Source organism: Pogona vitticeps, chromosome 13 (genome assembly GCF_051106095.1).
Source record: "Pogona vitticeps strain Pit_001003342236 chromosome 13, PviZW2.1, whole genome shotgun sequence".
Classification (NCBI taxonomy): Eukaryota; Metazoa; Chordata; class Lepidosauria; order Squamata; family Agamidae; genus Pogona; species Pogona vitticeps.
The window spans coordinates 13,109,931-13,135,582 of record NC_135795.1 but is presented as its reverse complement, the minus strand read 5'-3'; the positions used below and the strand labels follow the sequence as shown (position 1 = coordinate 13,135,582).

The 25,652-nt window shown below is 44.0% G+C and overlaps 1 protein-coding gene across 4 annotated transcripts in view; it reads left to right on the top strand.

Moving 5' to 3' along the window:
- The window catches only part of IQCK (IQ motif containing K), a 74,548-nt gene that overhangs the window by 34,494 nt on the left and 14,402 nt on the right, over positions 1-25,652 (top strand). For all 4 annotated transcript variants that reach the window (XM_072982326.2, XM_020802989.3, XM_020802990.3 and 1 more), the window contains 2 exons: positions 1,935-2,019; positions 14,196-14,307. In XM_072982326.2, the coding sequence (XP_072838427.2) occupies positions 1,935-2,019; positions 14,196-14,307 (197 nt within the window). The remainder of the gene's footprint in view (positions 1-1,934; positions 2,020-14,195; positions 14,308-25,652) is intronic.

Below are 25,652 nucleotides of genomic sequence, written 5' to 3'. Positions count from 1 at the left end.
CCTACAGACCAGAAAAAACCCAAAACGGAACAAAAATGGCTGGTTATGGGATTAATTGGTTTTCAGTGCATTGTAGGTCAATGGAGACTCGACCTACAGACTTTTCGACCTGCAGCCACCGTTCCAATATGGATTAATTCCGTAAGTAGAGGGTCCACTGTATTCAGAATGTTTAACATAGTAAATGTGTATTTTTGATTTCTTGTGAATATAAACCTTTTGGTTAATTATTGGCATTGTATATTTTGTCCTACTACTTTCTGCCATGGAATTAGAGCAGCTAGCAGTCTCATTGGGAGAAAAACCATCATCGTCAACATCAGCTGTCCGATAAAAAGATTTAAATCGTTTTTGAAACTTCCCACTCAAATGCCCGAAGAGCAATAAAATGAACTCCCACATAAAGTAGGGCCAGTAGATCATCCGCATTAAAAAGCAGGACTAGCCCCAAATCTTTTTGCTACCTGAGCCAGAAGGCAGGATTTGCCCAACGTAAAAGACAGTCGGACTGCCTGCAGGAAGTTCAACATTAGGAGAGCATCTTCCATTGCTTCAGAGGACGGGAGGTGATCAGCTCACCTTGCCTTTCTACACTTTGGGAAAATAGGTACCAGAGAACAAGTGGGCTTCCGTCATAGTTCTCTTGCTGGATGCGGGCTGACTCTTTTCCCAGTGAGACAAATAGCAGCTTTGAAGAGCTATGTGCTTTAGACTGGGAAGTGAAGCTTCAGCCTTGTGGTGCTGTGCCAGTCAAAAAGACCTGATAATGGTACCATATTTTTCCATGTATAAGACTATACTTTTGTCTAAAATCTTTAGAATAAAAATTGAGGGTCGTCTTATACACGGAAGTAAGCTGAGGAGAGAACAAAAACAAGTGGAAGGGAAAGCAGGGATCAAAGAGATCCTGGAGGGCTTTGATCCCTTTCCCCGTACACTTGCTAAGTCCCACTTAGATTTCTTACTTTTGGGTTAGAAAAGTTGGGGGCGTCTTATACACGGAAAAATACGGTACTCCTCCTTTACATCTTAGCATTGCTACATGAGTTAATTATTAATATTGCCAAGAGTCTTTAGGAACAGAGAAAAGGTTGCCTTAAACCAAGCATTGGTTCCTCTTGCTCAGTACTTTCAACACCAATGAGTCTAGTGATTGGAGTGTCAAGATGTTATTGGGCTACAGTTCCCCGAAGCCCTAACCATTGATCATGTTGACTTGGATGGATGAGAGCTGAAGTACAACAACGTCTAGAGACCCAAGGGTAGGAAATGAGTTCCCGGATGTTCTTGGACTACAGCTTCCAGAGATCCTGCCCAGCACAGCTAGTGTGAAGACTTCTGGGAATTTTAGTCCAAGAACATCTGGAAAACCAAAGTGGGGAACCACTGGGCTACAACTAGCAACAACTCTTTAAGACAAGGTTCCTTCCCCCCCAAAATAGATACCCTCTTTCGATCCTGAACTTTTCAGTTTCCACTTGATAGCTGCAATTTATTAAAATTCTTGTGTTTTCTTGGTGATAAAAATGTACGTGTCCCAAACTGCCTCCTTGGAGAGTGTTTCAATGACCAGAGCACTTCTTACAAAGGACCCATTACTCTGTAAATAACATGGCTTTGCCAGTGGACCTAGGTTTGTGCCTATGTGCGAGAGAGCAGGGGAGAGTTTTAAGTGTTTGTTTCCACATGTTAACCACTCTACTACAGCTTCCCCAAATCTGGTCCCCTCCAAACATGGTAGGCTCCCATCTTTCCCTAGTGGCATGGCCAAGGAATTGTATTGTAACACACAGAGAGTGCCACACTAGGGAAGGTCTGTCTCAGCATACAACTCGTACATACAAATTCAGAGAAACTGTGCACATTTATCCATTTATGTACCTTTTTAAATGTTATCTGAAATGATGTCTGATTAACAAGACTATCTGCTTCAGTCCTAGGCCCCCCATTGCTCTCTCTCTGCTGCTCTCAGAGGAAGAAGCAGGCAACATAATTCAGTCATTTTGGAGAGGTTATCGGGTAAGAGTCATCTGTAGTTATTTTGTTTGATGTTGAATCTGTGTGACTGTGGAGGCCCTCGGGAAAGCCCCTTACATAAATTTTAAGTAGCAGGTGCTATAAATATCCATGAAGATGCTGAGAAGTCTGTCTCATGATTTCAGATCTGGTTGTGGGGGGGAAGGAGGTGATGAGGTTGGTCTTCTCCTGATTTCTCCCACGGCACAAAAGCTGAGAGGTGGAAGGGGCTTAATTGGGGTAAAGGCGCACTCGCTCTCTCTCCTCCCCTGCAACCTCCATTTGGCCCATGGCCCTTTTTGGTGAAGAGGTGGCTGTGGGGAAAAATGCCCAGGTCTCATGTTTGAGCATGTGAACCAGTCTGGAAGAGAGGGAAAGTGGTGAGGCTCTAACGAGAAAATAAACAAGGGTTGGGAAAAGAATGGGATGCTGAGCTGTTCGGTAGGAGAAGAGAGGGAAGAGATGGAGAAGGAAGGAAGACGGAAGTGGAAAAAAAGCAGTGAGTATCGAAACTCTAAATAGAGGTAGCTGTAGCAGCTCAAACAAGCGGTTCCTTCCCTGACTCGTAGTGGCCTTGTGACCTCTCAGTGTGGCCAGTCCTACCAGTAAATAAAATCTGGGGAGGTCCCAGGTGAGGCTGGCAGCTGCTGTGAGGTGAAGGACAATGGCCAGGTGCTGGAGATGGTCCATGCCCTGTGGCCTGCTTTGTGCCTGCTAGACTGGCCCACTGCCTTCAGGTGTCATGGTGAAGGATGCTGTCATCTACCTGGGGTGAAATATACACATCATCTCCCTTCAACAGTACTGGGGTTAGGGGTGTTGGACCCCCAATATAGTTCAAAATCTGTGTATAATTCTTATGCCCCCAAACATAACTACAAAGCATTAACAGTTGATTCACATACGCACACACACATGTCCCCCCCGACCCATGTCAGTCTCCTGGTATGTCCCAGCATCCTCTCTGGTCACCATGTTGAGCCGCTGCACCAGGAGAGGGAACTAGGCAAGCCACTGCCCATTGGACTGGGAGCCACTGAGCCGCCAACAACAGGGGCCTTGTTAAGTCCAAGGGCCACCTTTCTCAAGCCGCTTCCTGGAGATGAATAGCAGCACAGGGTTGGTTGGTTGGTTGGTTGGTTGGTTGGTTGGTTGGTTGGTTGGTTGGTCGGTTGGTCGGTCAGTCGGTCGGTCGGTCGGTTAACTGACTGACTGACTGACAATAATCTGTGTATAATCAAAACCGTGTTGCTTGGACCCATGCAATTCAAGGCAGAAGTGTAATTCAGTTACTAACCTGGGTGACTTCTGTACATGGATAGGAGGTGCCGCCGTGTCTCTGGTTAGCACTGTATTTTGGTCAGAGGTTGGGAAATGGCCTTGCTGGCTGGGTGATCCTGGGACTGTAGTCCTGAAAAGCTAGGGCATCTTCAAGAGATGGCTGTCCCATTTTTGGTGGAAGATCTTCAGCGAGGGAAAACCCATCACTGGTCTAGGGAGATGATTCCATTGCTGAAGTGCCTTTACCACTAAGAAGTTCCTCCTAATGTCCTCGGAGTTGTGAAAGTTACTATACGTGCTTAGGGTCCTTGTTTATCTTAACTAGGTCATGCTAGCTGGACTGAGCTTTTTTGACTGCGCTAGAAGAGTTACTGCTTCTCTATGCACAGCAGAAGACTGTTATCCATTTAATTTGTTAAAAACCTATTTGACATGCATAGAATTTAGTCAGGTTTTGGTCATTTTATTATTTTCTCTTTGTTGGCAAGGTAGTAAACTAATTGTGGTGGAAAAACTTTAACAGGCACATCTGAATGACACCTTCTTCAACTCTTTTTGAAGTTCTAGCATGGCCATAAGAATGAGTGCTGCAGTAATTCATCTTAAGGCTCAGAATGGCTGATTTCGACAAGTATAAAACTGTGCTCTGTGATTTTTTAAAAAAATTCTTCTCATCTCTTTGATGCTACACTTTGTCCTTTTTCTTCTATGTGTCTGTTGTCATTTTCACCTTTTGGAGTTCCACAAAAACATTAATTAGCATTGACATTGTGAACTGCAGGCACCCTCCTGCAAAGGCATTTGTATGTTGGCTTAACACTGAAAAGGTTGCTAAGATACTTGAAACAAACCTTTAAAGGATGGTGTCTACTCTGTAAGTGTGAAAGAAAGAGTGTGTGCAGTTTTGAGTGCAGTGGGGCTAAAAGAATAGTCATGAGCTCCTGGATGGTGATTTGTGATTAGCAAAATGCAATTACCATATGCTGAGTTCTGTCTGTCCCTTCTAACTTGAAGTATAGATCTGGCCATACATACCCAGTTAATCACGTTTTTGACTTGCCTCTTCTTTTTTCCCTGGGCCTCTCTTCTTAATCCCCAGATTAATTGTGCTGAAGCAGTTTTAAATGGAAACAAGAAAAAATGAGTTCTTTATTTAAAAAGCTTAATGGTTACAAGGCACATTTTTAAATTTAACGTTATAGAAGATAATAAAAGAAATAAGCTTTCCCACGCTAGACTGTTGCCTTTCCTTGTTACAAAGTTATTGCATTCTACATCTTCCTGGAAACCTTTGCCTCCTGTCTATAGTTACAATTTCACAAACTTCTCCCAGTTCTTTGACCTTCTCTCTAAAACGGAGCAACACCTCTGCTTCCTCCCTCCGCCACTTTCTCTCCCCTGCTCTTTTCTAACCCCTCTCCTCTAACTGCCCATCTCTGGCTGCTCCTCTGGTCAGCTCTTCTTTTGTTTTTATAGCCCCTCCTGGTGAATCTTGATTGCCTCTCCTCGGGTGTTCATCCGTCCAATCAGCTTGTTGTGTTGTTGATAAGTAAACTTGAATCAAGGTCCCATCACAGAGCCACAAGGTTCATTATTGTTTTACTCCTGGTTTCTGTGAACAGAATTAGGATCTTAAAAATTCCTGTACCACTGAATGAATGGGGCTTGTTAAGGCAATACTTGTGTAAGGCCCACTGATTTATTTTGTTGGGACTAACTGTTGTGTTTAGCCCTTGGCTAGGAGATATTGTGGGACGTGGTGGTGCTGTGGGTAAAATTGCAGAAGCCTCTATGCTGCAGGATCAGAAGACCAGCAGTCATAAGATTGAATCCACGCCACAGGGTGAACTCCCATCGCTTCTCCCAGATCCTGCCAACCTAGCAGTTCGAAAGCATGTAAAAATGCGAGTAGATAAATAGGTACCACCATGATGGGAAGGTAATGGCGTTCTGTGTCTAGTCGTGCTGGCCACATGACCACGGAAACTGTCTACGGATAAACGCTAGCTCTATGGCTTGGAAACGGGGATGAGCACCACCCCCTAGAGTCGGACATGACTGGACTTAATGTCAAGGGAACCTTTACCTTTACCTTTACCTTTAGGAGATATTACTACTGCTTTCCTAGAACAAGATAGAGGATTCTGGATCTTATAGTACAAAAAAGGTAATCATTTTAAAATCTCTGTATTTTCTTATATGATTGAGTGTAGCAAGGAATACTTTCCATTGGATTGTAGAGATTGGGTGATCTGGGGATGAAGGAGGGAGAGAAATACTCCCACCTTGTCACTACTACACCATGATCACCAGCAGAAAGCAGCAATAACTTGAAAGGACTGTTAAAGAAAGTGAAAAAAAGAAAGTGATGAAGCAGGAGTGCAGCTGGACATTAAAAAGACAAAAATCATGAGCCAAGAAAAACTGCACCACTTTAGCATTGACAGTGAAGGAACTGAAACAGAGATTTTGTATACTTTGATCTAATCATCAATCCAAATGGAGACAACAGCCAAGAAATCTGAAGAGAATTGAGACTAGGAAGGCAGCAATAAAGGAATTAGAAAAGATCATCAGGTGTAAAGATTTGTCACTGGACATCATCCACACTCTTGTATTTCCCATCACCATGTATGGGTGTGAATGCTATACAGTTAAGAAAGCTGAGAGGGAAAAATGATTCTTTTGAAATGTGGTGCTGGAGGAGAGCTTTTAAGATACCCTGGACTTCTAGAAAGACAAATAAGTGGATCGATTCAAGCCTGAACTATCTCTGGAGGCAAAAATATTGAAACTGAGACTGTCCTGCTTTGAGCACATCACGAGAAGGCAGAATTCTCTGGGAAAGACAATAATGCTGGGAAAGGTTGGAGGCAGCAGGAAGAGAGGAAGACCAAATACAAGATGGGCTGACTCCCTAAAGGAAGCAACAGACTTGAGCGTACAGGAGTTGAGCTGGGCAGCTGAGGACAGAACATTCTGGAGATCGCTCATTCATAGGGTCACTCACCACTTTTCACCATGTAACACTAACAATGTTCTCTAAACTGACAGAGACATGAGTAGAGTAGTGTTTGCACTAAAGGAGCAGTATATAAATCAAATGAATAAATAAATAGATGGGATCAACAACAATTTTAGAAATGTGGGTGGAAAAGAGAAAAACTATCCAAGAAAATATTAGAGCTACCTGAAAAGGGACAGAAATGGAAAAATAAAAATGACCGAGAACATACAAGAATATCTGAAGCAGAGCTATGGGACCCAAAGTAAAAAGGGCAGTCCAAAAATGTACAGGCTCTAAAACCAAGAGAGGTCCATTAATGCTTTACTGTGTATAAGAGTCAATGAGGTAGCAGGTATTTTTAAAAACCAGTAATAGCAATTACTGATGGATAGTAACAGTTATTTGATATTTGACATTAAGGATAAATTTGTCATATTGAGTGGGTACCCTGAAAGCCAGCAGAGTATAAGATGTCAACTGGACTGGAAAATATAGAACCTGAAAATCCAAAGTGCAGTATGGTAGTTAATTAGTTATGTGCCATTAAGTCAGAACTGATTTATAGCAACTCTTATAGGGCTTTCAAGGTAATTGAGATATTTAAGGAGTGGTTTTACTAGTTCCACACCCCTATTGATTTTCCATGGCCAAGTGGGGGTTTGAACCCTGATCTCCAGCATCCTAATCTGCCACTCAGTTCACTATACCACATTGGGTGAAGTGCAATAGCCAAGAAAGAACAACCACATTTCTTGTGATAGTAATGTTTCCTCATAAGGATTCAAGACAATTTTAGTTGCTTAAAATGTCTTTAAAGATAATACATGGCAGAATTTACAAGAAGGGACAATAAGAGGCAGAAGACCTGGAATCTGGATTCAGTGGAGGATCTGGAATGAGAGAAGTGTTATCCTGCACATGTATGTGGGGAGAGATGGCCCAACATGGATACTATGGTGTGCTTGCTTTATTGACTAAGGTAAAATCCAGCATGACAAGCTGATGGACTTGTTCGTAAACAGAAGTCTTGACCGATGCAATGTCTGTCTCATTGCCAACGTATTCTGGCAGCTTCTCAATTAAACATTTTCAAGGTCTCTACTGACTCTGCCTACAGAAGCTGGCTGTTGGATCCTTCTGGGCAGGCAAAAGGCGTCCGGTTTCAGCTGCGTCTTGTTTGAGGAACCAATTTTTCCTAAGCGTTCATGTGATCTTATAGTTGCGGCTGTTGTTGTTGTTGTTGCTACATGCTATCAAGTCACCTCCAACTTACGGCAACCCTACGAATGAGGACAGGCTCTCCAAAAACATCCTGTCCTCAGCAGCCACCCTCAGCTCTTGCAGACTCAAGACTGTGGCTTCTTTCAGGGAGCCAAACCATCTCATCTCTGGTCTTCCTGTTTGTGGGAGTTCTCCCTGAGTGACAGAAACTGAAATGGCTTACTTGGGGGGAAAGGCTTCAACTGAAAGACTTGAAGGCCTTGCAGGGCTCAGTTTCGTACACGATTCTTTTTCCTGATCTGATGTTGGCTAGGATCTAGGTGGAGCTCGGTGGAGCTAGGCTTCAAAGCCTTCCGGTTTAGACCTTTCTCCCAGGTGAGCCACATTTAGAGGTCTGCAAGGTATCTGTCAGGTAGAACTTCCAGAATGCAGAGTCATGGATTTTGTAGTTTAAAAATGAGAGAGAGAAAAAACCCCAGGCTCCTTGTGTCTGTTTGTAAGTCTTCTGGCTTGTTCCTGGTTTCTTCCTTGATTCTGATCAGAACTCAGGTTCCTTTTTTTAAAAAGCTATTTTAATTGTCTGTAGGTAAAAAGAGTAGTTGCCTATAGAGTTGTCATTTTGTAAAAATGTGTCTCTGTACTCTCCTGTTTCTCCAAAGTAACTAAAATAGTCACATGTAGTTCCTTGAAAGCGAACAGATATCCAAATGGTATAAGTCACTAGCCTGGAATTCAAGACGTGTTTTTCTTCCATCTACCTTGTCATCTCCTGAGAAACCTATATGTGGGACAGGAAGCAACAGTTAGAACTGGATATGGAACAACTGATTGGTTCAAAACTGGGAAAGGAGTACGCCAAGGCTGTATATTGTTCCCCGGCTTATTCAACGTATATGCAGAATACATCATGCGGAAGGCTGGACTGGAGGAATCCCAAGCCGGAATTAAGATTGCCGGAAGAAATATCAACAACCTCCGATATGCAGATGATACCACTCTGATGGCAGAAAGTGAGGAGGAATTAAAGAACCTTGTAATGAGGGTGAAAGAGGAGAGTGCAAAAAACAGCCTGAAGCTCAACATCAAAAAAACTAAGATCATGGCCACTGGCCCCATCACCTCCTGGGAAATTGAAGGGGAAGATATGGAGGCAGTGGCAGACTTTACTTTCTTGGGCTTCATGATCACTGCAGATGGTGATAGCAGCCCCGAAATTAAAAGACGCCTGCTTCTTGGGAGGAAAGCGATGACAAACCTTGACAGCATCGTAAAAAGCAGAGACATCACCTTGCCAACAAAAGTCCGCATAGTCAAAGCTATGGTTTTTCCTGTCGTGATGTATGGAAGTGAGAGCTGGACCATAAAGAAAGCAGACCACCGAAGAATTGATGCCTTTGAATTGTGGTGCTGGTGGATGCTCTTGAGAGCCCCCTGTAATGCAAGGAGAACAAACCTATCAATTCTAAAGGAAATCAACCCTGAGTGCTCACTGGAAGGAGAGATCCTGAAGCTGAGGCTCCAGTACTTTGGCCATCTCATGAGAAGAGAAGACTCCTTGGAGAAGACCTTGATGTTAGGAAAGTGTGACGGCAAGAGGAGAAGGGGACGACCGAGGATGAGATGGCTGGACAGTGTAATTGAAGCAACAAACATGAATTTGACACAACTCTGGGAGGCAGTGGAAGATAGGAGGGCTTGGCGTGCTCTGGTCCATGGGGTCACGAAGAGTCGGACACCACTAAATGACTAAGACGACGATGACCTTGTCATTACCCAGGAATCCAAAAGAATCTGAGGCAGGAACATAAGGCAGCTCATGGGCTCTGAGACTGTCTTCCTGTACTATTTACCAAGGCTACACAAGAGCTTAGGAGAGTTACTTTTTTGAACTGCATCTTCCAGAATACCCTGGCCAGCATGGCCGAGCTGTGAGACTGAACCAAAGGTAACATACACTGGGTTCTAATGCCATCTCCCATTCAAGGACTGACCAGCTATTAGGGATGGGATTTTCAGAACTGGAAGAGTTCTTGTCCCAAAATTGGGTGGGAAACCCCCAGCCCTCAAACCAGCAGAAGGTAGAGCAGCTTCTTTACCACCATGCCATTCCCACACTGCTTCTTTGAACCCGTTAGAAAAGTGCCTCAGTGCGTTGTGAGAATCACAAGGATTCCCTGCAGCTCACAAAGGTGCATGGAGGAAACAACTACCAAGGAAGACTGCCTCCGTAGAGGGTGTCAAAAGACAGCTTCTGTCCTCCCTTGCAGCTTTGTGAGTCACAGGTAATCCTCAAGATCCGCAGGGTACAGCAGGGCACCTGTCTAACCGTTTGAAGATGTGGGGGGGGACGGCATGGAAATGAAGGGACTCCTCTACCTTCTGCCGCTTTGTGGCTTCCCAGATAGAGTCCATAATTTGGCCTGGGGGTTTCTGCCAAATTATGGGACTGGGAGTCTTTGTATTCTGAAAAGCCCATCCTTACCAGTTACCATTAACTTCAGTAAGGTGGCTTTATCTTGTGCCTGTCAGGCCATGACCTGGGATGATGGCCTGGTTTGTTTGCCATGTGGAGTGGAGAACAGAATGAATTGATCATCAACCAGCATGACAGGTGGCATCCTGAATTGCTAATCACCTTTTCTTTTTCGTTTAATGGTGGTTGAGGCCCGGGTGTTTTAATATGGATGATGGATGTCAAACAGAGTCCCTGGTAATGCAATTCAGGGGCTCTGAGCGTTAATGAATGTGTCTTGTCTCAGAAGGGCTCTCCGTTTGAAAGGCCATTTGCTTGGCTTCTGTCCCTTGCTTCTATTCTCCATTATGAATGCTTCCTGGATTTAATTCTGACTCCGCTACCCTGTTTCCCCGAAAATAAGACCTAACCTGAAAATAAGCCCTAGTAGGATTTTTCAGGATGGTCGTTATAGAAGCCCTACCCAAAAAACAAGCCCCAATTAAGTGAAGCCCTGCCCTCCACCACTGCGAAGCAACCAGAAGATGACATGACTATATTTGAATAAATGTAGATTGTTGTACTTGAAAAAAAAAATCCCCTGAAAATAAGCCCTGATGCATTTTTGGAGCAAAAATGAATATAAGACCCTGTCTTATTTTCAGGGAAACATGGTAGTATTTCTTCATCAGAAGTCATTTGCAGGAAGGCAGCTTGAAATTGCCAAGCATCTCTTCTTACTGACACTAGAACTTGGGACTCATGATTAATTTTTTTTTTTTGGACAATGGCTCCCAGGATCCCTTGGAGATAGTCCAGAAGAGAAAAAGAAAAACCTTTTTCTAGCTCTGACTTAAATGCCTACCTGCATACATTCCTGTTGGAGAAACATCAGAACAGTTCAAGCATCAATAGCAAAATCACGTTAACAATTGCATGAGAAAAACAAACAAAAAATTGTTTAATTGCCAGCTTAAAAAATGGGCTGCGTCCTTTGACCTTGACAGTTCACAACAGCAGATGTGGAGAAGAATGACTGTTGTACAGAGCTGCGCATAGTTTTGAAAAAGAGCAAGGCCAATATTCAGTTCTGGGTGTTGACAAGAACAGGGCTAAATCACCTGGGACCTGGATGGTAACCAGCAAAGTTCTTTCCTCTGGAGATCATGAACAGAAGAGATCATCAGCAGAAGAATGACCCCTTTTAAAGCTCTGTAGAGGCGAGCCGGGATCCAGTGTGGGCTAGTGGATAGAGTGCCTCAAGAGACCTGGGTTCAAACTTTGACTCAGTTATGAAAACTCCCTGTTGGGATAGCAATGCTAAACCATCTCTTCTGTCTTGAAAAACCCTGTTTGGCTTGTCGTAAGTGAGGAGCAACTTGATGACACATTAAGATTAACAAGATGGGATATGTCGCTTCTGGCCTGGCTAGTAAGCTGGAAAGTTCTCTTCCCTTGCGATCGTCACATTTGTTTCATCACAAAGCAGGACCACTTGTCACAGTTGCTCTAATGGAGAAAAAAGCACAATACAGACTGGGAGCATTTCAAAAGGAGGAACATGCCTTGTCAGATTGTCTGCCCGCAGAGGCTGTTGGATCTGGCAATATTCCGAGATGGCTTGGATGGGTTTCCGGCTGGCTTGACTGGCACTCATGTCGAAGCCCAGGTCGCCAAATCAAACAAGTGAGGAGTGGGCTAGAGAGCAACTGGAGGAAAGCTCCCTCAGATGTAAACTTGGCTTCAATTTTTTAAAAAAGTCCAACAGATACTGCAACAATTCAAATGTTAAAAAAGCCTATAATACGAAGCTGATTAGTGAGGTGGTTAATCATCAGGTGGCAGATTGTGACCTCACAGGTGCTGGGCGTCATCCAGGGCTTCACTGGATGTAATTGCCTGCAATTGGCTTGCAGCCTTTTTTCAGTTCACGATTGAGGCCTTCCGTAGGGACCTGGACTCTGTTAGCGTGGCAGCAAGACGTAGCGAGATGTCCAGTGCACTCTCTGGTCCAGTTGTCCTGGATCAATTTCAACCTGTGTCACCTGATGATGTGGACAAGGCATTTGGACGCTGCAAGGTTGTCGCCTCAATGAGATACCCACCTACCCAATTAAAAAAAAATCAGTCAAGGAGGTAACGGTGGAATGGGCCATCCCAATCATAAACTCACCCTTGAGGGGGAGTGTAATCTTATCTAGGGAAGGCTGAAGGCCCCTCAGATGATCAGGGTCCTCTTCTAACCACCTTCTCGATCAACTTTCCCATGAACAGTATGTTGGCAACAGGACAAAAGTTATTTAAATTGTCCATGGCCAAGTTGGACTTTTCAAGTACGGGCACCTATCCTATACCAATCAGAGTTGCCAGGAACCAAGCTGTGGGGAGGGGGATCGCCGTTGTCGTTTAGTCATTCAGTCATGTCTGATTCGTCGTGACCCCATGGACCAGAGCATGCCAGGCCCTCCTGTCTTCCACTGCCTCCCAGAGTTCGGTCGAATTCGTGTTGGTAGCTTCGATGACACTGTCCATCCATCTCGTCCTCTGTCGTCCCCTTCTCCTCTTGCCTTCACACTTTCCCAACATCAGGGTCTTTTCCAGGGAGTCTTCTCTTCTCATGAGATGGCCAAAGTATTGGAGCCTCGGCTTCAGGATCTGTCCTTCCAGTGAGCACTCAGGGTTGATTTCCTTTAGAATTGATAGGGGAGGAGGATGCCGAGCATCAAAGACTAGTTCTGCCAAAGGTCCTTTTATACCCCTTAAAGTGCTCATTTGGATGTCTTACTGTCACTAACATTTAATTACCTTTCATCCCTGGTGATCCATGTTGATCTATTATCAGGACATTTGTAGCTTCCTCATGTCTCTTCTTCCCACAGCAGAAATTTACATACCCTTAAGAAAAGACGTGAACTCACTTTGGGGTTCTACACATGAGAAGGGTGCTTTGAAATGCCAGATAACTATGAAAGCAGTATTTCAGTCCACGTTGAGATATTCTCTGGTCAAGGATAACGTAGGAGTGTCAGTTCCTTTTTACAATTTCTCCTTTGAAGTGTTTAAAAAAGGGAGGCAAGGTGAGAATTATCCTCTCAATCCCCAACTTTTCTGTTTGTTTGGTCAAGTTCCCAGGTGTCCATAGGGTCATTGATAGGTCCATTCATTATATGGAATATTTTCTCAAGTCCTCAGTTTCTTCCCCACCACCAAAAAGGATGGCTCCCCCTTCAACATTCCTTGGCAATGGCAACAGAATCTTACCTCAGCATTGAGAATGGACTCATGCCCTCCATCTCACAAAAGCAAACAGGTCTGCTAAGGAAAGTACAGAATTTGGCACACACAACTTTTTTTCAACGTAGAGGAACTGTACGAATTTAACAAGGAAAGCTAGAAGGTGCCTCTGCCGGCCTAAGCATCTGCCACAAGGCAGCTCTCTCTCTCTCTCTGCCTAATGGCAGGTCTGTCTCTGACCAAGAACGGCGAGGTTCCGAAAGGTTTCTGCCTGTGGTGAAGGACAAGATCGCTCACCTCCCTCACCAATTCCTTTAAGCTGACTGAAGGCAGCTGTATATGACTCCCAGGTTGACGACAGCCGCCTCATCCATGACCCCGAGGCTGTTTTGGGCAGAGCTTGGAAAAATTACTTGGTTGAGCTAATAATCATCATGTGCCATCAAGCCAATTGTGACTTTTGGCGACCCTTTTCATGGTTTTTCAGGTAGATAATACTCAGAAGTGGTTTCCCCTTCCCTTCTTCTGGGGGCATCCCTGGGACTGTGCAGCTTGCCCAAAGCTTGGACTACACAGGAGGCCCAGTGGAGATTGGAACGTCCAACCTCTGGCTTTTGCCTCCTCCCCAGCATCCGCCAGCACCAGTGGCTGCCACACTTTCCCCGATGGTGGGACTGGTTGAGGTGGGTTCTCAGGAAGGAGCTTTTTACAAGTGCCTTGTCTGAAATGATTCTAATATGCTTATGATCCTGAGAATATTTTAAGATTGTTTAGATATTCCTTCATGCATAGACTTTTGAAGGATGGAGCCAGGATGGGAAGGTCAGGGCTGGTGGCCCTGACTAGGGCTGTCTGCCTTGGGATATCAGCTACCTGGCTAGCTGAGATATTTTGGGAGTCCACAAAACTATTTTTAAAAATTCATCGCAATCCATTCTGAGGAGTGATCGCTCGTTACTTACAGAAGCCTTTTAATTCTTCTAGGTCCGCTGTGAGCCTGAGGTTCAAGAACTACGCCAGTGGCAAAAACACTTGAGGGAGACGAAGAATATCCTAAAACGGGTACGAGAATTCTGGGCCAAACAAGAGAAAAAAGGTAATGCGTTTGGAAGGGTTTGTTTCTGCCCTTGAAAATGGTGCATCTGCTGTGTTCTGCCGACTGTTCTGTTCTGTTGAGCAAGGCTGATGTGTGTTTAGATCAGCCTTGTTCAACCTGGCGCTTTCCAGATACAGTAAACTACAGCACTCTCTGGTAATGACACACGTCTAGCAACATCAGCTTGAGGAAGGTTGAGTTAGATGAATGAGATGGCAAATTTTCGAAAGACGCCACTCAGTTCTTTGCTGTAAGGCCGTGAGAATTGTTATGGTCAGTCATAGGGAGACTTGGCACGCTCAAAAAACTGATTCACAAGCCTTATTGGGTTGTCTTCTTGCATTAACTGTCAAATGTAGGATGGGTTGTTTCTATCTTTTTGATAAATCACACTGTGTTTTGTGCTGGCCTTGGGGAAAGGCACGGCTGTTACCCTGGTATAAAAATATGCAGAACACATGCACACAAATGCTTGACATCTCCTTCTCATGATGGAGATGAGAATCTTGTAAGGTCTAGATAATTCTCAGCAGGCTTTATTGCTGTGTCAAGTTCTAAATTTCTCCCGAGAAGTAAATTTCAGATTTCTTCACATTTTAGGGACTTTACAAACTATAAGGATCACAAGGCCCTCATCCAGATTTAAAATAGAAAGAAACAAACATCAGGAGAAAGGGGAAGGAGGCATGGGAAAGCTGGAAATATGTTATAGTTAATTACATACACTTTGGCTTAGTTACAATAAGTATGGTACGTATACGGAGCGGGGCAATACAAGGATTTTGAAGCTCAGGACTAGAAGCTTTGATGGAACTCTTGAGTGGAGAGGAAGCCAGTTAAAGATTTAAGGAGCATGTGCAGAATTGCAAGAGAGGTGAATCACTTTGGATGGCTGTTGAGCGGGCAAAGCAGAGAGGAAGACTAGAAGGACGTCAGGAGAGGACCGCCAGGGCATGGACTGGTATTTAAAGAAATGATGGTGGAGAAGTGACTGAGCATGAGAAGGTGGTAACAAGCTGTTTTCGAGTAGGAATCTTCCAGCTCTAGAAAAGTCTTTTCTGTTCAGGAACAGCAATGCAAGGGAAGCTGCTTGAACCCAACCGGACTATTTCCCTATTAACCTCCGAGCTTGCAAGAGTTACTTTTTGGACTGCATCTCACAGTGTTGTCCATTTCTGCTAATTAGAGGATTCTAGGACTCGTAGTTCAAGGCCTAAATCCAGTTGCTAATCCCAACTGGGGTCGACCCGGAGAGTTAGTGGAACTTACAGAAGTATTGCCTTACCTGGTACAGACATTTTCTAGAGGGAAATAGTCTGCGGCAACAAAAATAACGGACTTGATTTGTCATCAACTTTCCTTTTAACTTGTGTCCACTAGAAAAAAGAGGTCTTTAAAATGCCAAGGAACGTCAGAAACCATTGATCCAGTGGATCTACTCTAGTTAGTTACCAAGTGGGTTTAGGTTCCAAAAGGTGACTTTTTCAAGCTCTGAACTAGCCTAGTATACTAAATGCTAGGATACAGTGACTCTCCAGTTGCTGAGGCAGGCAAACATCTTTGTTTCACATCACCTCCTACCCAATCTCCTCCCCCCCCCGCACTTTTAAATGGATGCACCAGGAATTAAAATAGGGGAGTTCTGCATGCAAGGCACATACTGTGCCACTGAGCAACTTCTTCTGTAGGGAAGATCCCAGCAGGGCTCTCTGAATAGGAAGGTTTCACGGCATCGGAGTTCAGAGGGACTTATGCAGAGTCCTTATAGCTCTGGTTGATTATTTTAGGCAAGCAATAAATAAAAAGTATTATTATAGGCCATGAAATCAATTTCAGCCTATAGCGACCCATTCTAGGATTTTCCAAATGTCAAGTATTCAGATGTCGTTTGCTGTACAGTGTAGAAAATAACAGGAATGGCTTCAGGAGTAATCCCACGGCCGATCGTATTCAGTTGGCAAGAAAAGATCTCCCAGATGTCGTACGGCCATTAATTATGAATTGATTTATTCCGGCAAGAAATTGTACGGGCTTGTTAATGGAAATATTCATATCCTGCAGTAAGGAGAATGGTTATTGAATTGGCTGGCAGACAGTGACGGATAAAATTAACTGATGTAATACACAAAGGAAAAGGTACTAACCAGATAATTACAACACTGAGAAACTGACGGGTTTTCTAGGTTATCGGAATCTACTCCATGGTAATATGATGTTTGACAGGAATTTTTCTGTGTAAAATTTTATGGATAATGATTTCTTTTTGTGTCACCACTGGCCTCTTTTTAAAAATGATCCTATTAATAAGGTGCTCTCAAGTCCAACATACGGTGATCCTTTTCTAGGTATAGAGTACAGTGGTGCTCTGCAAGACGAATGTAATTCATTCCACGAGAATCGCTGTCTTGTGAAAACAATCATCTTGTGAGGTTCCCTATGGGAACCTCGCAAGATGAATGAAATTTATTCATCTTGCGAGCCATTGGTCTTGGGGGGAAAAAGCACCATCTTGCGAAGCATGGCCATAGAAGAAACCGTCTTGCGAAGCACCATAGCGATTGCAAAAACCAATCGTCTTGCGGGTTTTTCATCCCGCGAAGCAATCATCTTGTGAGGCACCACTGTACACAAAAGTGGTATTGCCTTCTTTGGGGGCACTCTGAGATTGTGCAGCTTGCCCAGGGCTGCACAGGCTGGCTCTTTTCCTGGGCAGCACAGTGGAGAATCAACCTCTCAACCTCTGGCTGTGCAGACAGGTGCCTGGTTCACTGAGCTAACCAACTAGCTGTGATTGTGCTAGAATGCTGTTGTGTGTGTGTGTGTGTGTTTTCTTTCTCCCCATAAAGAAGGATAATTACAGATACTAAAGCATCTGTTGACATGACCTGGCAGAAACCTCTGAATCAGTGGCCTACCGTTATCTAACTCTGGTAAACAAAAAGATTCTGGATCCAAATCAAATCAGCACAATATTAAGGGGTGGTGTTGATGTAACAGGGCACAAGCAAGCAAGTATATCTTGGGACAATGGAGATGTTTTGCCCTCTATTTTTGGGAAACTTCCAAAGGTTTTATTCATCCGCTGCATAGGAGGAACATCATGATGACATTTTGTCCAACACAATGGGCACCTCTGTGCTGGTACTTTGTGGCAAAGACAACTGGTTCTGTATCCAAAATGTGCCAGTTTGTTTGGCCATGCTTGTTTTTCCTGAGCTTCTTGTAGTGATAGAAGATGCTTTGTGGGCAAAATGCATGTGTTGCAGGGGAAGGTGGTGGAGCTGGAGGTTACAAGATTGAAGTCCTGGACCTTTTGGATTTGTATAATAATGTTATCTGCCATCTCCTTTGGTAACTGTGTTTCCTCCAAGTGTTACGGGTTTTCCATAGAGCTATGTCTGCGGCAAATGGTATGATGAGCCCTTGCACTTTAGAATGTACCATACATCTCCTGGTCATGAATGTCCAGTGCGTACACTGCCTGTCTGCCTTTTCACCTGTTTGGTACACTTCCAAAGGTGGAGAGTTCATGAACAATGAAGTGGTTGTTGTTGTTGTGTGTGTGCGTCTATACAGTGGTGCCTCGCTTAATGATTGCCTTGCTTAACGAGGAAATCGCTTGACGATTAGGTTTTTGCGGTCGCAAAAGCAATTGCAAAACGATGTTTTAAATGGGCTTTTCTTGCTTCCTGACGATCGGTTCCCTGCTTCGGGAACCGATTTTCGCATTACGACGATCTAAAAACAGCTGATCGTCGGGTTTCAAAATGGCCGCCTGGTGGACAAAATGGCCCCCCGCTGTTTTCTAGGACAGAGTCCTTGCTTTACAGGCAGTGAAAATGGCCGCCCCTATGGAGGATCTTCGCTGGATGGTGAGTTTTAAGCCCATTGGAACACATTGAAGGGTTTTCAATGCGTTTCAATGGGCTTTTTTATTTCGCTTAAAGAGGATTTCGTTCTACAGTGATTTCGCTGGAATTGATTATCCTCGTTAAGTGAGGCACCACTGTATATATTCATAAAAGTCTGAATTTTTGATTGCTTTTGGCCCCTTTAAGTGCTGTTATGTGCCATCAAGTCAAAACTGACTTATAACAACTCTCAATATCCATGGGTCAGTGGGGCTTCGAACCCAGACCTCCCAAGTCCTCGTCTGTCACCCTATCCACTAAAGTACACACATTTTAAAGTACAGATATGTTTTGAAATGTCAGCTAGACTGGGACATGTGTACCTGGAAAGGCGATTTCCCTGGGCTCTGGCTGGAACTCATACCAGCGTGGATGTACAATCTGTTTTGGGATTAATTCACCTCAAAGCATTGATAACGTAACCACCTAACATTTGTGCACATAAGAAGAATATTTTTCTAATTCTTTAGTGTGCTGCTGTATTACCCCCATGATATTACCCCCTCGTGGCGCAGTGGTTAAAACGCTGTACTGCAGCTAAAACTGTGCTCACGACCTGGGGTTCAAATCCCAGGTAGCCGGCTCAAGGTTGACTCAGCCTTCCATCCTTCCGAGGTTGGTAAAATGAGTACCCAGCTTGCTGGGGGGGGGGGCAATGTGTAGCCTGTATAATTACAAAATTGTAAACCGCCCGGAGAGTGCTTGTAGCGCTATGGGGCGGTATATAAGTCCAATAAATAAATAAATAAATAAATTAAGAGGAACTGCTGGATAGATCAGTGGTTTACACTGATCAGCCGCAACATTAAAACCACCTGCCTAATATTGTGTAGGTCCCCCTCATGCTGGCAAACCAGCTCTGGTGTATTGAGGCGTGGACTCAAGACCTCTGAATGTGTCCCATGGTATCTGGCACCAGAAGATTAGCAGTAGATCCTTTTAGGTCCTGCAAGTTGCAAGGTGAGGCCCCCCATGAATCAGATCTGGTGTTCAAGCACATCGCATAAACGTTCAATCAGATTGAGATCTGGGGAATTTGGGGCCAAGGCAACACCTTGAATTGTTTTTCATGTTCCCCAAACCATTCCTGAATAATTTGTGCAGTGTGGCAGGGTGCATTATCCTGCTGAAAGAGGCGACTGCCATTAGGCAAGTACGTGGTCTGCAACAAAAGGTAGGGGGTACATGTCAATGGAACATCCACATGAATGCCAGGGCCCAAGGTTTCCCAGCAGAACATTGCCCAGAGCATAACACTGCCTCTGCCGGCAGGCCTTCTTCCCATAGTGCGCCCTGCTGCCATCTCTTCCCCATGTAAATGACACATATGCACCTGGATCCAAAAGAAAACATGGTTCATCAGACCAGGCCACCTTCTTCCATTGCTCCATCGTTCAGTTCTGATGCTCATGTCCCCATTGTAGGCACCTTTGGTGACAGACAAGTGTCATCATGGGCACTCTGACTGGTCTGCAGTTGCACAGCCCCTTATGCAGCAAACTGTGATGCACACCTTTCTGTCATTGCCAGCATTGCGTTTTTGAGCAGTTTGAACTACAGTAGCTGTTCTGTGTGATCGGCGCACACGGGCTAGCCTTCACTCCCCATGGGCATCAATGAACATTGAGCACCGATGACTCTGATGCTAGTTCACTGGCTGTTCTTCCTTGCACCACTTCTGGTAGGTACCAACCACTGCATCCTGGAAATACTCCACCAGACTTGCCGTTCTGCAGATGCTTCGACCCAGTTGTCTAGCCATCACTATTTGGCCCTTGACAGGTGTCATTGTCATGATATAATCAATGCTATTCACTTCACCTGTCAGTGGTTTTAATGTTGTGACTGATCAGTGTAGATCTCTGACTGTGGTGCCAGAGGCTGGGAGGTCAATTCTCCGCTGTGCCTCCCTGACAAGGGCTGGACTCAAGGATCCAGAGAGTCTCTTCCAGCTCTGTAGGTATAAGATTATTAAGATTATTTGCCTGATCAAATGTTGTTGGTCAAGTATTGTGAAATGTTATTGAATAAGTGGTGATAGGAGATGGAAGGTTTCCCTCTCTGTAGCCACCATAGAGATACATGATTCCAGAATCATAATATGTTCATTTTAAAAATATAACTCCCATCATTTAAAGAGGGATAGTATGGGATGATGACAGTTGTAGCCCTCAGTATCTGGAGGCAGCTACCGTAATTGTGGAAATCTCATTTTTCTTCTGTTTAAGATAGCTGGCAAGAGCACGGCTTTTCAAAAGACAAGTAATAATGCTGAAAAAAATAACATTTTTGGTAAATCACCAACTACACTCAATTCATTCTGGCTGCCATATTAACTTACCACTAACATCCCCCTTGATGCGGAATAATTTTGGAGGCCCTCTGGGGAATTTCCACCGTGTAGCTCCTTTGCCTTAGTCTCTTCCACGTCCTTCCCTTTTCTTTGTTCTGTCCTCTGTGTTAAATTGTACAATGGCCAGCCATTGGTGTAAGAGTTAAAGTGAACTGAGAATGTTGTTAGTCATGATAGGAACTAGGACTGAGCAGATGGTCAGTGAGTTCAATTCAGAGCCCATGAACAGAGGGTTTCCTAAATCTAGTTTTCAGATAACTTTAATCTGTGGGGCCAGTACCACATGGGTTGAATTTCTGGCACTAGCCAAGCTCAAAGGACCACTAGCCAAGCTCAAAGGACCACTAGCAAAATCATTTGCCCAGGAGCCCCCAATGTCCAGAACTGCCCTGGGGAAAGCACTGGAGAGGAACTCATTATTTATTGTTCATTGTGTACGAATGATGCTCTTTTAAGAACGGGCTAAAAAGCATTTGTCTCCCCCCCCCCCCCTTTATACATTACAAAAATGTCAGAAAGACATTTCCTTGTTTCCTTGGAGGGGGTGGGAGACATACTTTTAAAAAATCATATACTGAAGTTCATGTCCTTTGACCAGCTTGGCATGGAGTAGGTGTCATCCTTTTGGATTCTGTTTGCAATCACTTAGCAGACTTAAGGGCGAGGCTGTGAGCTTCTTAAGGATTCCAGATTTCTTCCTGTTTTGGATGGATCACATGGTAGGAAAATTGTTTGTTCAATGTTCCCACCCCTCTGACAAAGAGATATGTATGTATTGAACACAGTGCCCACTATTCAAAGCACGCATACAAAAAGCTGCCACTCCTTTTCCTGTAGCTTCATATTTCAGTGTTGAAATTTATCAATGGGAATACATCCAAATTAGGCTCTGTGTTTGTTTGCTTGTGTGTTTCCTCGTATGTGAATTGCCCTTTCTTCAATGCTAGTATTCCTGCTGCTTTAGAACACTATGACTAGTAAAATTCATGCGTCTAGATACTTTGGACCACATTTACTGTTTGTTACGACCAGCATGGCCAGTGCTTAGGGTGATGGGAGTCGTAGTCTAAACATCTGGCAGGCAGTGGCGGAAATGTGATCTGTGCATTGGGACATGACCTGTGCATTGATCTCATCCCAAGGGCTGTAGCTCAAGAGAGCTGCTAGGCCTTGCTGATAGATCATTCAGGCTATCAGCAGTTAGACTGCAGTCCGGGCACCGGTAGGAGTGTCTCTTTGGCATATTTATGCTCCTACTCAAACCTTCCTGCTCTGTTTGCTAAACCGATACTCATGCTTAGCAGCTTATGGAATGATTGGGCCTGGTTTTTTTTTTTTTTTAAGTGCATTGAATTCAAATGAGCAATAGTGTCAGCAAAAGGCTGGGATCTAGACATTCTCATCTTGCCATGCAGGGGATTGCAGATCCATACCTTTCCCCAGATGCTCATGAATCCTTGCCCATCACACTTCTAGCGATTCCCCAGCTTTTATATGGGTTTTCTCCCATTCTAAAAGATTGAAACATCTTGCCCTGGTTCCTGGCAAGAAACAGCTTTACGCTTATACATGCCAGTATTTTTGGTTCCACTCTTTTCCCTTTAGCTTTGCCCTTACTTGGGATGCAGGCCCCTCAAATTTCACTAAAATTGATTTTGGTCCCAACTAAGCAGATTTCCTGCCCTAATGGAATGGCTCTCCTCTCCGGACATCGTGTTTGCCAACCGGCATTTCTAAGGATTAGCCAAGAGCCTTGTAGGTCCTGGAAGCCCACCAAGGTTTATTTGAGATACGGTTTTACCAATTGGAACCCCACTTGAAGGTGGGGGCACCAGTCCACAAAGGCTTATGCCCAATAAAATGCGGTCATCTTGAAGGTGACACACAAGTCTTCCCTTTTTGTCAGCAAAGGTACTCCTTCCATCACAGCAAAATTCCTTTTGTTGAAAGAAAAGGACTTGTGGATCCAACCCAGCTGATCTTTGGACAGTATTGTAGAACCACTGCCATGTCACTAGTAGGAGGAGAAAATAAAAAGTAGTGAATTAATCTGCAACCAAAGATTTAAAACAGAATGATAAGATTCCTTTTATACTGGCTGCCTTCATTAGGCACACCTAGTGTCAAACTGTGTTCTCAGCAACAGTTTGGTGAATGACCATTGTTAATAAAGTATACAAAGTTAACCAAGCTGTGGCCTTTGTCAGGAGCTGTTAAAAAAAAGAAAGAAAGCAGAGGGAGACAAAGCAAAGAGGTTATCATCGGAATACATTTGGAGGACACTGTAATAGAATATTAAAATCATTTGTACATTCTGAAGTCTCTACTGTACAGGAGACATCCTGCAAAACAATGGGAATTTTAAAATTTTAGCCAGAATATAATTGCTGATTTATGCCTGTATAAGTTAAACTGCATAAGTCGTTGTGGCAAATAGCTACTAATTAAGAAGGTGCTAGTTGTGTTCTTCAGTGCTTATCCAGTCATATGACTGGGTACTTGTCCAGGAAAATAATCAGCAGCTTGTTATATAGCAACAATTTGCTGCAGTGAATTGTGCAGTTCGACTAACACAAGCGTAAATCACGCATCATGAATCACATCCTACCCTGTTTCCCCGAAAATAAGACTTAACCTGAAAATAAGCCCTAGTAGGATTTTTCAGGATGCTGGTAATATAAGCCCTACCCCCCAAAAAATAAGCCCCAGTTGAAACCCCACCCTCCACCATTGTGCAGCAAACAGAAGATGTCATGATATTTGAATAAATGTAGATTGTTGTACATGAAAAATATAAAACATCCCCTGAAAATAAGCCCTAATGTGTTTTTTTGTGTGTTTTTTTTGGAGTAAAAATTAATATAAGACCCTGTCTTATTTTTCGGGAAACACGGTAGCTCTTACTGGCTGACCCCAAAGTCACGAGCTGTCTTCCCAGCGGGAGCCTTCTCTTGAACACAGCACAGCACTGCATCCCTGTGAGATGTTTGCATCGCAAGTGTTTCAAATGCCGGAGATGGTTTGAACAGTTGATCTCGGTAGTGACAGCTGAGAATGCAGCAACAGAAGTCATGAGACCTCCAGAGAGGTAGATCCTGCTGCTGCACTGGTCCAACCCAGCACTTTAGGGGGTCTTTGAAATGCCCAGAGGCATGTTCCATTTGGAAACAAGAGAAGCAACATTTGAGATGGCTGATAAAATGGAAAGTAGTGCTTGAGGTTAGGCGTTCTCAAAAATTAGGCATGCAGAACTTGGCCATGTTTCTCTTTTTTGATTACAACCCACAAAACTCTTGGGGTTCTGGAAGCTGTAGTCTAGAAAAGGAACTTTTAACAAGCTGTACAGACATGCTGCTGCGAAAGAAACAGAGACAACCATCCTAGTCTGTGAATAAGCACTCATGGGAAGGGGTCCGAAATCTGCAGAAAATCCAAAATCCAAATAAAATCCCTCAAAACATTGGGCAAGGATTTGTGTTCTGTTGAACACTTCCCTTATTTGGATCAACCAAAAAGGCACAAAATTTTGAATGCAGCAAATGTTGGAGTTATTTGGAACATTATGTTGGGCAAGGTGGCGTGGAGCCGGCCAGGGACAAAAGGGGCTCTTCTTTGCTTACGGGGAAAAAAAGCATAACAGTTCATGGACATTATTATTTTAAAAAAACTGCATAGAAAAGACACACATGAATGTGGGCCTCAGTATTTTTTCCATTTTTTCATTCATCTCACTACCAGGTAGATCAAGGGAGTTGGCATGGCTGCGTGGGCAGAGAGTGAAAGGGCCACCTTCTGCCACCCAGAAGCTTAGAAAAATTTATTTTGGCTGGAGCATTCTGGGAGTTACAGTTTTTTGTTTCTGATTCTTAAAGACTTTTTTCCACATCCTGCTCTTCTCTGCTCCAAGTGAATGCTCTGCTGAGGAGATTGTTTGTCTCTTCAAGTTCCGGATCTCTTATTCCATCCAGACAGGCGGCAGCTCCACTTTCACCCTGACACTGTTTTGGGCATTTCATTAGTCAGCTGGAGTGATCTTCCCATTCCAGATGGATATATATGTTACACTAAGCCTTTGCTAATAAATTGTGCTCAGTTGCTTTTCCTTTGCAAAGCTGGACTATAATTGGCTGTACAAAAAGTGTCTTTCCCCCCAATTTCTGTTTAATGTCTATATTAATTGGATAGGCTTCCTGACCCCTGTACACTCTTCCTTTCTCCTTTCATTGACAAGAGTAAAAATGGGACAGACCTCTACTTGTACAGGATGTTGCTGCACTGACTGTATTCATTCAGGTTATGATCCTGCATATTTTCACTGTGTTTAAGCTGCAAAGGACTAAACATGCTCTCATTTTCTGATTTTGATGGCTGTGAGTGCCAGTGGTTATGTAGGCAGAAGTTCTCCACCCATGCAAAATAATGTCCCAGCAGTCTGAAAGCAAGGCTGGGCGACATCTTTTTACATGACTAAGATCTCACAACCAGAAGCCAGCTTTCAACTCCACATGAGTCTTCATCAGGTTGGGCAGTGCAGGGCTGGTGCAGAAGAAACAGAGAAGTTCCAAAATCCATGAGCAGGTGTGGAGGCCAAACTTCCGTGCGTGAAGTCTGTGTGGTCCTGATCTTCCTGGGGATGGATGAAAGGGCACCATGATAAATAGGACACAGGTTTTATCTAAGGTCTCCACCCCTGTTGAGGGAGGGGTTTTCTATATACACATGTATGGCCTCCCTGATCCCTCTCTCAAACCACCTATCTTCTTGGTCCAAAATTAGTACATCTTGGTCATCAAATGAGTATTCTTTGTCTTCAAATGAAGGAACACTGCTGATGGTGGTCCTGAGCCATTGCCCCTCCTGTGCTGGGCCATTCTCCTATTTAGTGGCTGTTTGGTTTTTCTAATATAGAGCTCTGAACCTCTTTGCATTGGACTGCATATACTATATTCCCATTTTATTGCAGTCCAACTGCTCAGGACCACAATCAGCAGAGTTCCTTCATTTGAAGGACAAAGGGCATTCATTTGATGACCAAGATGCAGGGAGGCCATACATATGCATATAGAAAATCCCTTGCTCAA